Below are 13,162 nucleotides of genomic sequence, written 5' to 3'. Positions count from 1 at the left end.
TTAGCTTTTAATCATTTATTATTGTTATTATTGTAATTTTGTTGTTCTGTTTATAGAAATATGAGCATTGTACAGTATTCATTTTTATTTCAATTATTTCATTTAATATGTTTGCTGTGTATTTATTTTGTAAAATTAATTTCACTTTTAAAATAAGTTAACTCTTTATTCATTCATCCTACAAGGGTGATTGCCATTAATCCAGTCTAAATCCATCATTTTGATTATTATTCTATTCAGTTACAAAACTACTGCAATTGAAAATATAGTTAATTCTGGCACCCTAAACCGAGAGCAAAGCCACTTTTCTAATCCACATGATCTACGTTTAATAGAAGTGTCACAAATTGTAATTTTTACATTATGAAATGAAGTTTGAAATAACTTTGATTTCAATTGCAAGACAAATAGGGAGGTTATTAAAATTGTTGCCGAGTAACCTTACCGCCTACAAACACAATGATACTTGCAGGTGCTCTCTGCCAAAACCAACAAAATGCCTTCTCATAAAATGTTTACTTCACATGCACAGAGCATAAAGAGAGAAAGAGGATCTCCCATTAAGGATGAAAACAAATCAGTGAGTGGGAGGTGTCCCCCGAGGAGCCCTATAGCTGCTACAATGGAACCATGGGAACTGGTTATATAGGCCTACGGGGCAGACATGGGGGTGTGTAATCCCGCCACACACACTGCTCTCTACAGACACACGGACCATTTAGTCACCTCACCTGTCGCACCATAACAAAGGCTCATACTGAATGAGTGTCTCCTGCCTGATTTATCTGGCCCCGTCTTTGATTCTTGTGATGACACTGCTCAGCGATTAAAATGACAAAATAGAAACTTAAGTAAAACAGATTGACTACAAGTTTTTGACTTGTATATTGTGGAAAAATAGAAGTTAAGCTACCAAAATGTATATTATAAAAGCATTTTTGTTCCATTTATTTCATTTATTTGAACATAGACATCATTTATTTGTTGCTATGGGGTATGCCTCATGGTCATGGTCATTTCTGTAACAACTTGCCCTTGCTCTTGTCCAACAACCCAAATTAAACATTAAAATGGGAATAGAGATTTTCAATAGCCAGATTTAGTTCACAACATAGTTTATGTCCATGTAACACACTCATTTTATTAAGTGCACAGGAAGGATTTAATTGTTCCCATGTGATGCAAAACAGACTGGAGTGATTGTTATTTTTGTGAGTAGGTGAAATAGTTATATTTGTAAAGTGTGTGTCTGTGAACAAATTATTTAGCCAGTTCCCTTACTAAAGCAGGAAGTACATGGAAACCCCTACAGGGACCACCCCCAGCCCACCCTGCACAGACCCCACTTTAGTGACTTGCATAAGCTGGCATAGCACTGTGATTTGTGCTGTGTGTGTGAGGAAACATCACTCCTATCTTCAGATAATCTGATCCACTGCCATCAGTTACCACTAGATTGTCATACTTTGAAAGAACAGATTTTACACTTTCAGTGAAGGAGAGGGCATCAGTGGTAGGTATGGTAGGTAGGTTTGTTGTTCATCCATATAGTAATATTGACTTGCCACTTGGACCTGGTTGTCTTATTGAGGATGCTCCACTGTGGGAACCAGGCTGTGCCTGGTGTATTGTAAGGAGTGGTCTTTAATGACCTCACAGAGATGAGAACCACCTTCAGTGGGATCCTTCTGAACTGGGACCCTCCGTTTCCTCTTTCTGTTCCGTGCCAGTGAGTGCACACTGCTCCGTCACTCGTGTGAGAACAGTTGCATCACAGCTCTCGCGGTTTCTTAGCCCCTGGCCCCTGTGTTTGTCAGTCAATTTGTGGGAACCCCGATGTTGGACAACAGCCTCTGTTCCCACCACTGGTCTGGTTAGAAAATAGACTTCTGTCCATGTACCAAGCACCCAAGCCAAACCAACTGGAAGCTGTTCCTTCTCACGGGTTCGAGAGGTCAGCGACTGTAGAGGCCCTAATGGTTTTAGGTTTGGTTTTGAGTGCAGGTGCCAAAGAATCAGGACAGGGTTTTATAACCATGAGAAATGAGAGAGCATTAATAATCCCATGTGTTAGCGGAATTAGTGCTGTCCCTGCAAGTACCCGAGTGTGCTGGAAAGTACAGGACCTGAATTCCATGGACATGCTATGCTTCTACATGGTTTTATTACCTCAGGTAATACTGGTCATAGTTATCTACAATGAAATGTAAACAAGAACTGAACTGGAAGTGTGGTGTTGTACAGGGGAATTATCCCAACACAACACTTTTCCCCACACTTCAACCAACCTTTATATATATATGTTTCTTTTTCACATTTAGTATCCATCATATTTATTACAATAAAAATCTTACTGCATACAGTTTCTGCTTCCTGCAGACTACCAATATTGTGAATGACAGCGCAGTGGGAACAAAAGAAAGATGAAAAACTTGGCCAGCTTGGGTACAGCCATGACAAGGACGGAGCCAGATGGGAACCTCTGTGCGGCACATGTGGATGAGAGTGCTGAGCCTCGCAGAGTGTGTGAAGACAGCTGGAACATTCCCCTGAGCCCAGTCTAATTGAAAGCTTATCATCTTTCCCTTTGTGCTTCCTGGGCACAGTGTGATCAACAAGGCCCAATGCAAAGCAGAGAAGCTTAGAAGCATCAGTTCAGGAGTTTAACGTTCACTTCGGTGAGTGGCCAGGACGCGATTTAACAACAGAAGGCTGTGGGCGAGTGTGCGTGAGAGGAGGGCTTCTTGTGCAGTCGTGAAAATGCTTTGAGTGCCGAGTTAATTGAATACACTGTGTATCAAAGCTGCTAGTGTGTGTCCTAAGTCTTTGTTGTCCCGCCAGCACTGCCCCCATAGAAGGCTTAACACAGACAGACATGCACACTGCGGCACTATTCAGAGCTAAAGTAAGAAACAGATTCTTACTTGGTATTTTAATTAAATAGAAAATACAACTGATAAAGAAAAACATGCTCGTGTACATTGTTTAAACAAATATTAGACCACCCCAGTCGCTCCTGAAGTGTTTAATCCTGTGGCTGGACTTCAAATGAGCCAAAGAGATGCCATCAAAGTAACATAAATTATCAACCACAGAGCTGGTAAAAATGTCAGTGACATTCCAAACAGAATTATTTGTAACAAGTGACGACTTGAACATGTGAGCTGCCAGGTGGTGGTTCCAAGGTTCGGCTCCGCCATTCTCATAGGGGTAATAACCAAAAAGAATTATTACAGTCGTAATTAGACTTGGTGCTACGATAGGATGGTAGTGACTAAGTGACTAAGAGAATCAGACTTAGAACAAAGATTTATATTGGATTAGCTCATGTATTTGTCAGTTAAAAGAGCACTATGAAACTTCTCTCTGTTGCAAGGGCTGCCACCTGCTTGTCGCCCTTGTCGCTTTTTCTCACCCTGGTTTGTTCCCTAGTGTGGCTCATTCAAGTACAGATGTTTGTATTTATAAATAATACTTTAAAAGTCATGCATTCTTACTGTAAGCGGGGTCGCCTCTGCTCAAATCTGACTTTTAACTTGGCTGTTGGCATGGCAACTGCTTGCCTTTACAAAGATGGATAAATTTAATGCTATAGGGTGGAAAATTCCAGCCAAAGCTAACGACCAATCTCCATAGCTAAATTTGTTGTAATCCTGTAAATAATTTACTTATGTACTTTATGTGAAACAGACAACGCATTGGCATGATTTTTCTTTATTCAAATTATTGAAAATTACATAGTCTGCAAACATTATTTTAGCACTCAGGAGGCTTTAATGGCAAGGCATACATACATAAAAATCATAAATTAATAACCTTTTCTGTTGCACATGCTTTGAGTATGAAGACAATTAGAATGAGATGAAATATTTGTTTTGTTAAAAAAGTCATTTTTGTCTTTTTTTTTTTCCTTAATATACACCATTCAACAGATTTGTACATTTTGGCTTCTTAAAAACATCAGTTGCAGTTTCTTTATACTTATTTAAACAGGCAGTTGTAAAGCTCTTTGATTTCTTTGGAATAACCACACAATATTAGTATGGTTTCACTAGCTGCATGATTTTTGCCCATAATAAATAAAGCATAGTTTGCAATAAAAAAGCAACAGGAATGAAACTTAGGCAGAAGAATAATACAGGCAGTCTCCTTCAATTTGCATTTATTCTGCAGCTTAATTATAAATAGTAGAAAATAAATCTTTTGGCTCTCGTAAGAATTTGGGATGCTATGAACAAAACCTAGTCCCTTAAATGAAGTGAAGACTTTACTACTAATCATCCAACTTATGTGAAAAAAGTTTTTGGCATTGGCAAAGTAACAGCCAGCCCATGTACAATACAGGGCAATTTATGTGTAGGAGAATGAACCTCTGGCAGAGCAATGAGCCCGTGGCACTGGCGGCTAGTAAATTAGACTTGAGAAGACAGAATTAGGACCATAAAAGCTTCAAAGAACTCACTGATGATTACGAAGAACAAAGGGACTTGGCAAGCTTTTTCTTTAGCATAACTGCCCTTGGTGTTTGTAAGAAGACACCACTGTAATCCCACCTTCTCTGTCTAACCCTTCATCTACATGTCTTCCTGCAGGGATAGCTGTCTTCTAACTAAAGGCAAACAACCTCAGGACAAGGGAAATATCCACATAAATGTTCATAGCGTTTGTTCTGGTTGAAGGGGAGGAATGCTTACATTTAGCTTAATAATGATAGCTGTACTCAAAGATACATAAAAATAAAATAGTGCAAACAATGAGCATATGGCATAAACTGCACATCTATAAAAGTTTTTGAAAGATCAGAAGACATAAGGTAATACAGCCCATTCAAAGAGAGTAGGTAATAGTGCATCGAAGCTGCAATGACGGACAAATATTAATTATTTTTGCTATTTTATAATTTAGTTAAAATATATTACACAATTCCAAATTTGTGTTCAAGAAAGTTTGGTAGAAACTTAATATAGAGAGAAAAATGTCACAAATGCCTAAATGTGTTGGTTATACGTATGTGAACATTTCCACAAGGTTTGGCTCAAATAAATATTGAAAAAGGTAAAGACATTTTTAAAATGTGAAAATAATTACAAAAAGGTAAACATAAAAGCACACATTGGATCTGTACATTCGTTTAAAAACCTGCAAAAATTGAATAGATTAGGAACAAAAATATTTTACCAAGTAAACCAAATTTTAAATGGCTTCCAAGATGTCTGTGATGCAGCAGTTTCTTCTGTATTGTTTGACGAACACAGTTGTTTCATTTACTGAATAATAAATTAATTGTCACAAAGGACTATGAGCAATAAAATCCTGACAAAACTGACACACGAGCGTTTTGTTTCAAACAGAAATCGAAACGTAAAAGGACCTTTTGCTACAGCAGTATGGCCAGACTGTGGAACGTTGCTGGAGCAGTCATGCTACTCTTCTCCTGTGTGGGAGGAAAGTGTTTTGATGTTTTAGATCATCATTTCTATTGGTGCAGCCAACATTTGTTCTTCCATTTATGACTTTCTGAGGCTGGCCCTTACTTCACTTAGACTATATGGTCTTATGTTGTTTTGATAATGATAATGCATAGTACCAAGAGTTTATGTGGAAGTACCAAAGAAATCATTAGTTCAAAAATTAAAATGCAGATGAAAAGTAAGTGCTGGTAAAATAAAAGGCAACCATGCAGCAATACTTTAGTCCTTCAGTGTTCAGTTTTGCTCAGCACCCTCTTGGACATGAAATCCTGAAGCTTTCAGTCAGTATGGCCTCCAGACAGACTCGTCCAGGCGTCCCGAGGCACTCATGGCTGTGGGGGAGTTGCTGTGGCTGCCATCTGCTTCTACACCTTCACTCTGACTGGTCAGCCCCGGGTTCATCAGACTGTTGGCCCCTCCGGCGCCTGTAGCCCCCGAGCAGGACAGCAGACGAGTGGGAGACCGCTCACCCCCGGCGTTTCCAGGTGCTACCATGGAGAACTGATAGGAGCCAGAGCCAGTACCGTAATACAGGTATGAGTTAGACTGGAAGTTTTGGGTCTGATTATTTGAGTATGGTGGTGGTAGGTAGGTGTGGTATCGAGAAGAGGCTGGCATGCTGAGGCCACCGATGCCTGTACTAGATGTGTTAGTGGAGTAGGGAAAGGCCCCTGGGTAGTGCATGCGTGGATCTGAGAAGCGAGGGTCAGTCAGTGGTGACAATGATGGGAAGGTGGTCCTCTGTGGAAAAAGATCTGTAGTACCTGTTGGGGGGGGGGGAAAAAAAACATGAGTTTGACTTAGTAAATATTTACCAAACACTTAATTATAAGTACAATATAATTTGTGTATCGTAGTAATAATAATGCTAAAGCTGTTGTTGATTAAAGACAAGCCTTGTACATCAATTACTTAATTAAAAAGGGGTGAAGCGTGGTGGTGACAAAAGGTTTAAAAACTACTGTAATATCCATTCACTCCCAAATATAATAAGACTGGACCTCTGCATTTGACCTATCCTTCAAAACTGCTGGGTAGCAACCTGTTAGGGGCAAATTTCCAACCCTCCCTTCCATGTCCTCTACTTTCTGCTGTTGACCATATCAATACATAAAACTGTGCTTTGTGTAAACACCAACATCTTGTTGCTCACCGTTAATCATACTTGGACAACAGTGGTGGACAGTGACAGTCACAAGAGGGCACCATATATTACACGTTTATTCATTTTTATTCAGCTAAAACATTGTGACAAATGTTTGTTTACTGCTAGTCTGCTGTTGTCAATAATTTGGATTTGACTTGTTTTTGCCGAATTGTTTTTTCTTGCACTGTGCTGTTTGGTCATGGCCGTTAATTCTTGATAGTCTGGTTATTTAATTGAGTTGTATAACAAAGAAAGCTTATCTGACTATTGGCTGTCATCTTCTTCAAAATACTCCAATACTCCAACACCTTTGGACTCACTGTACAAGCCACAAAGGAAGTGCTTGTCATACCTGTTCTCACTGTGCACACACCTGCACCAGGACTGACAAGGCTCATGATTTTTTTGTTTATCTGGATGTGGCTTTCCGACGTCCACTATGCTCACATGACTATAAGTGTAAAATGTGGATTTGGATGCTAGAGAAAGGAGCTTGTATTTGTGAAATAGCAAGCACTTGCACGCCATAAGCCTGAGGGGGGAGCATGCCAAACTTGCGTGCCACAGTCTTGTTGAAATGTCTTTTCCCTATGTCTGGAAGAGTGGGTCCATTTTCAGCTACCAAAGTCTGTTCTTTTGCAATTTCCCTGCTGCTTTTTCCTCTTGAGAACAGACTGCTGCAGCAGAATTCCCTCTTCTTTGGAGATGTGGGCGTTATGTGGTAGTGGGGGGCTGTTTCTTTTTCCAGAGTCGCCAGGCTCTAGGCTTCATATCTGATTTCATCTCAGGAAACTTCAATTCAGTCCCTGTATGATTTCAGTGTAGCGGAGTCAGATCTATATTTTCTACCTATCTACTCAAACATCTAGTGTTTTCTCTGATTGCTCTTCATTTGTCTGCATTTGCTAAATATAGATTTGCTCATGATCATGATCCAGTTGGAGTTGTTGGAAGCGTGTTGGCTAAACTGGCCTGGCTTCTGTTTTTTGTCAGAGGAAACTGAACGAGACACTTATCACAACACTTAAATGGGCTTGTGCTGTATCAAAGTCTTGGCTCAGAGCCAACTGCCACCTAAAACTGTCAACAGTACAGTAGCTCCCCCTGGAGGATAGGACTAAACAAGTCAGGAAAGTTAAAAAGCAAAGTTATGCAGGATACCTAATCATCACATACTTCAGTGCAACCCCACCCCTTCACAAGCTCCACCATTGACGCTGTGGGAACAGTTATGCACTGTGCTTTTGGCACAGAGAGAGGGTCTTCCCTTTAGTAAAGACCTAAAACTACTATGGCACTAACCACACATGATTTCTATTAGTCTCATCCGAAATGCGCAGAATAAATTGCCAAGACAAAAAATTTGTGAGATCCAGAGAGCTAAAGGCTGACACAACATTTGGGATGTAACTAGTGTTATGTGGGAAGTTAAGTTAGAGATCATAATTTTATGAGAACGCAGTGTACTTGTGTGTATCTCTGTGCACTTAATACAGTCTGTAACACAAAGGGTGGAGTCAACAAGTCCACTACTCCACAGTCAAGCGTGTAACCCATGTATGACTGGAGGTTTGCCTGATTTGTTTATGGGAGAAACTGATTTTGGTTGTTAACATAAGGCTGAGTTTTAGGCGGTCATGTCTGTGTGTGTAATAGAGTGCAGGTTATGTATGTGTATTGTGTTTGTTGGCTTGTGGTGAAGAGCAATGGCAAAATGCAAATCTTGCCTCTCACCTGTGAAATGTTTACTCAGGGTTGATGCAAACTGTGACGGACAGCGCCCAGAGAATGGTGTCTCAGGCAAATAAGTGGAAGGAATGGAAAGAGAGAAAAACCCTAAGCACAATCTTTATCATGCTGCCTGTATAAATTCATTTATAACTGGCACTTGTGTGATATTTAAACATGGGCACAAACAGTGTAAGCATATAGCAGTTTAGTGATGACCTGAAAAGGCACTGCAGCATAAGGCAGAGGCTTGGAGCAAATGAACACAAATGATGTGCAGGTGTTTATTTAGGAGCTAGGGTTTCAGGCCGGAGCATCATGTCACATGCAAATTATAATCACCTCCCCTGTGGCACTGTGGCCAACTGCTTCAAGGCCTCATCCATGTTGGTAGTTTATCATGAACCTGCCCTTTGCATGCCCTCATTGTGACATGCAATATGGGCGACAATGGAAAATGTTAAAGGTACTGCATGTTGAAAGTGTTTTATCTGCACTCTTTAAATGTGATTTTATTGTTTATATTTTTCAATAGTATAACACAATGTAGCTTCAGTCCCCCCTTTGCAAATTAATTCCAAATCACTGAGAAGAAGTGGGGAAATGTGATATAGAGTAGTACACTTGAAGAGAAGGAAGAAGGCAGGGTGGTGGCCGTCCAAGAATGTTCTGGATGCAGTGAAGTGCTATGGGCCAAATGAGAACAGACTCCAAGATTGGCCCAACAATCGACACACCCTGTGATAAGGATGCCTTTCCAACGTCTTTCCTCTATTGTTTCTTTATTACTTGGCAATTATTTAAACTGTTAATATGTAGACACTTTAATTATTTTTTTAAATATGTGCTAAGTGATAAAGCACAAATAAAGATTTAAGGTCAAGAAAGCCATATTAAATATAATTATATTGGTTATTTGGAGGTACAAGTAATATGTAGATACTGGAGCTGTAAGAGGAACAGCTGGACCTCAAAATTCAACTACAAGAAATACCATATAAATATTTCAAACTAAATATTAAAACTTTTGGCTTTGATTTTTTTATTCATTTATTGAACTTTGACTGTAAATATATACTTACAGTACTATTAAAGTGCATGACAAGGAATAAAATACACTGTGTCTCACCTGCCCAGGGTCTTAAATCCTCTTCTACCTTACACGTCTTAAGAGCTGGAGTGTCCATTTGCTCTGGCCAGAGAGCAGCTGTAACGCAGAACAGATTACATTCAACAAAGTCTAACATATTTTATTATAGAATGTGTGCAATAACATGATATGTCAAAATGGCAAGGACATCTGGCAGACTGGGAATTTTTCTTTCTGTAATATTGGCTAACCTTTGCTGACTGAGCTGAGGAGAGATGAGGAGGGTTTTTCGCACTTGTATGAGACCAGCCTTGGAAAAACATGCTCGGTGGCTGCATGGCAGATATTTTGGACCTTTGGTACGAGACTTATAGGGTAAGCAGGCACCTGTGAAGCTTGGCTGTCCAATGTGTCAAGAAGCCAAACAGGGTCAAAGACACCACTGGCCCAGCGCGTGGGACCCTCTTCACACTGAACGGACACAACACCACAGCATGTCTGCCTCTGACACAAGCTGTTTGCTTTCAGTCTGACACTTTTAACAGGCAACTTGTTGTATACTTTGCTTGTTAATCTATGTAAGAAAAAAACAAAACAAAACATGGTGTGCCATATACATGTTTTTGCTATTGGATCAGCATGCCTTAACCTCTATTACATATTGCCCCTTTACCACTAAATGAAATTTCACAGTGCCAAATGTTTAATCATAAATTACCTATATATAATTTGCTCAAGAAACTAAAACTTACTTAAAAATGTTTTGATTGGATAGCAGATAGCAGTGATACGAGGAATAGATAAGTTAATAAGATGGTGGAATATAAATGGACAAAAGCACAGTTTCACTAATAAACAGCTGTTTATGGTGCCAATTGGGAATCTTACACAATTAAACAAATGTCCTGCTTTGTAGTGTATTTAGATGAAAGATGTTTGAGCCAAAATGGCGTCTGTCCTCGTGACTTTGGATCCGGGTGCGCCTCTGAGACATGTAATGCGCCTGCTGTAATGAAGCGTGTCATTGAGACATAGTGAATGCTGGCCCTTGTGCGGGCTTCCTGTTTCTCTTAGGCCCTAGGCGTCGCAATGAGGAGAGAATGTGAGAGAGAGAGAGAGGCAGAGCAACAGAAAGACGGCAGCGAGGAAAAGAGGAGAAAGAGAGTGTGTTGGAGAAGGAGGTACATGGCCTTGGCTCTGCTATGTGGGACATTTGATATGTCTTTTGAGCCCTCACTTATAACGGGAGCAAAAACAAACACATGGGCTGAAAAATCGTATGTTCTCTTGGAGAGGCTGTCCTCCCACCCTTTCCCCAGACTCAAAAGCGAGTGTTCATGGCACACATGTAGTTTCTGTAATTGCTGAAATGTAAAACTCGTCTGAGTCTGATGTGAAATTATAACTTATATAAACAGTTAAGTCAGGTTAAAAAAAGAGCTTGCACTTTTTTTCTTGAGCAGACTTCTAAAGATTTTTTTTGGTCCTAAACCAGCAATGTTTTCAGTTTGAATTTTTCATTTCTTGATCACACACTTGTAACCTCAAGTGAAACTTTCAATCACCATAACAAATACACGTAATAGTAGTGCCTGACATATTATGTAAATAGTGAAGTGCAGAGGTATAGCCTATATTGGCCTCCATCTTGTGTTTGGCAGAAGCTTGCATGGAAGCAAACTAGCATGACTTACTACACCCAAAGCACACAGTGCAACTACCTGACGGCGTTCATTTCCTGAGCTGCTTATGCACCTAATTGGCTGATCATGTCATCCTGGATGTGTGAATTTGTGTGAACTTTTCGGCTGCAGCAGTAGCACTGTGCCACCTCAAACCTGGGGGGCCGTGTGCTTGTTTATATGGAGTAAACAGTGTGGTCACTGTGGATGAGGCAGGAGGGGCTCAACTACTCAGGGCTGGGCCTTCATCAAATAACCTTTTTCAGAACTGTTCAAAGGCCAAAATGAAACATGACCAAAACAAAACAGAAAACTTATAATGCAATCCTAAAAAAGTAATCGATATGTTGTAAAGTTTGTATAGTTTACAACTGTGAATGTAATCAAATTGATCATCTGTGTTTAAAATATCAAATGCTATCTATGCACATGTACAATAATAAGAGTTACAAATTCTAAGAGTATACTATTCTTTGGTGATGCAGAGAAGATACCACCCACAGGAGCGCACAAGAGATTTGAGGAACCAGAGTAACAGTTAATACTTGATTGTATAAGTGTCAGATTTGCTTGGCTGCATTAGAATCACACATTCTGAGCTGTGTACACTATCCCTCCACCCTCTCCCAGAATCATTTCACATGTCTAGCAGGCTTACCTGTGGCCACAGAGGAACAATAACAAGGACTGAATACAGTGTCTGCCAGAGTGCAGGGATCCTGTCACTGCATGCACTTTAATGAGCTCTTAATTACCCTGTCTGTCTGGGGCACAAGCAGAGACCTTGCAACACTAGCACAAAACAGTCTGCTGTAGTCAGTGTGTGTGCACATTTATAACCAAGCCAGTGTTGCAAGCCTGTCTGGAGATGCATTCTGTTGACAACAAAAACGAGACAGTCTTTCATATTTTCCCTAAGACCACAAAATGAAGCAAGGCCTTATGGGGGCATGCCACAGTATTTTCTTCTTTAGTTGTCATCAGAGGAAAATATCATATGGCATACTATACGTACTGTATGTTGTAACTGTAGTACATTAACTCACAGTATTTAGTTACAATTACAATACAATTATTGCTGGGCAATCCTCAAACAAATAGGGGCCACCCTGGCCAGGATTAAGTGTCTTCTAAACACAACACTGTCTAGAAGAGCTGCCAAAAGCAGACTTGTGTGCTGTTGATATGTAAACACCTTCTGTGTCTCTGTGTAGGATTTATTACAACAAGTATTTTTGTTTGAGCTTCCTCTCTAATGCTGTAATGTTGTTATGTGTCATTCCTAACCATCATTCAGTCCGAGCTCAGACACATAAAAAGATACACTTGTCTGTGTTATTCAATTATTTCACTTGCCCTGCAGAATGCTGTCATAATGATAATGATTTGTGGTTCTTACAACTCTACCTCTTCTCATTCTCTTACTTCTTTATAGACAGAAAGCCTCTTACCGGCTGTCGTAACATGAAGCTCAAGGCTTCAAAAGGACCCACCAATCTTAATGTGTTTTGTCTGTTAATTCTGTATACTCTGGATGTGTGCGTGTGCATATTGCTCCATTCCAGACTTTGAAACCTGTCAAGTCTATGACATTCTAATTCCTGTCCTAATCCTATGTGCGGCAGACGTGAGGAGTGCAAAAACGCTGCGCTTCATCTTTGTCTGGTGTCTGGACCCAATCTGCGCAATGCTCCAGCCCTTTGTGTTCCCTCTGACAGTGAAAGTCAAGACACAAAATCAATTTCTGCCAAATGTACATGGTCATGCTTTTCTCTTTTGTTTTAAGATGCTCTCTATTCCAGACCAGTGGTATTTTGAAAATTAACAATCAGAAAGGACTTAGAGGGGCAGAACAAAACCCAGTGTTCTGTGCAGTCAGCTGTTAGATATGGCCAAAATAATGACTCAGCTCAAACACAAGGCCAAACACTGGTGTATAGCAGCTATAGAGTGCCACCCACATTCAGCCAGAGTCCCAAACAAACCTTTCTGTACACAGCGACATGCTGATACAAAGGTGATGAGATTCATTAGCTCGCATGAG

At 40.1% G+C, this 13,162-nt stretch overlaps 1 protein-coding gene across 2 annotated transcripts in view; it reads right to left on the bottom strand.

Annotated features, from left to right (window-relative positions):
- Positions 1-3,698: 3,698 nt before the first annotated feature.
- Positions 3,699-13,162, bottom strand: part of runx3 (RUNX family transcription factor 3) — a 35,309-nt gene continuing 25,845 nt past the window's right edge. For both annotated transcript variants that reach the window (XM_033988050.2, XM_055230904.1), the window contains 2 exons: positions 9,476-9,553; positions 3,699-6,235 (listed from right to left, as the gene is read on the bottom strand). In XM_033988050.2, the coding sequence (XP_033843941.1) occupies positions 5,754-6,235; positions 9,476-9,553 (560 nt within the window). In that variant the 3' untranslated portion in view covers positions 3,699-5,753. The remainder of the gene's footprint in view (positions 6,236-9,475; positions 9,554-13,162) is intronic.

The sequence above is a fragment of the Periophthalmus magnuspinnatus genome, chromosome 22, assembly GCF_009829125.3.
Source record: "Periophthalmus magnuspinnatus isolate fPerMag1 chromosome 22, fPerMag1.2.pri, whole genome shotgun sequence".
NCBI classification, from domain to species: Eukaryota; Metazoa; Chordata; class Actinopteri; order Gobiiformes; family Gobiidae; genus Periophthalmus; species Periophthalmus magnuspinnatus.
The sequence above is the reverse complement of the archived record's forward strand: the minus strand, read 5'-3'. Positions and strand labels throughout refer to the sequence as shown.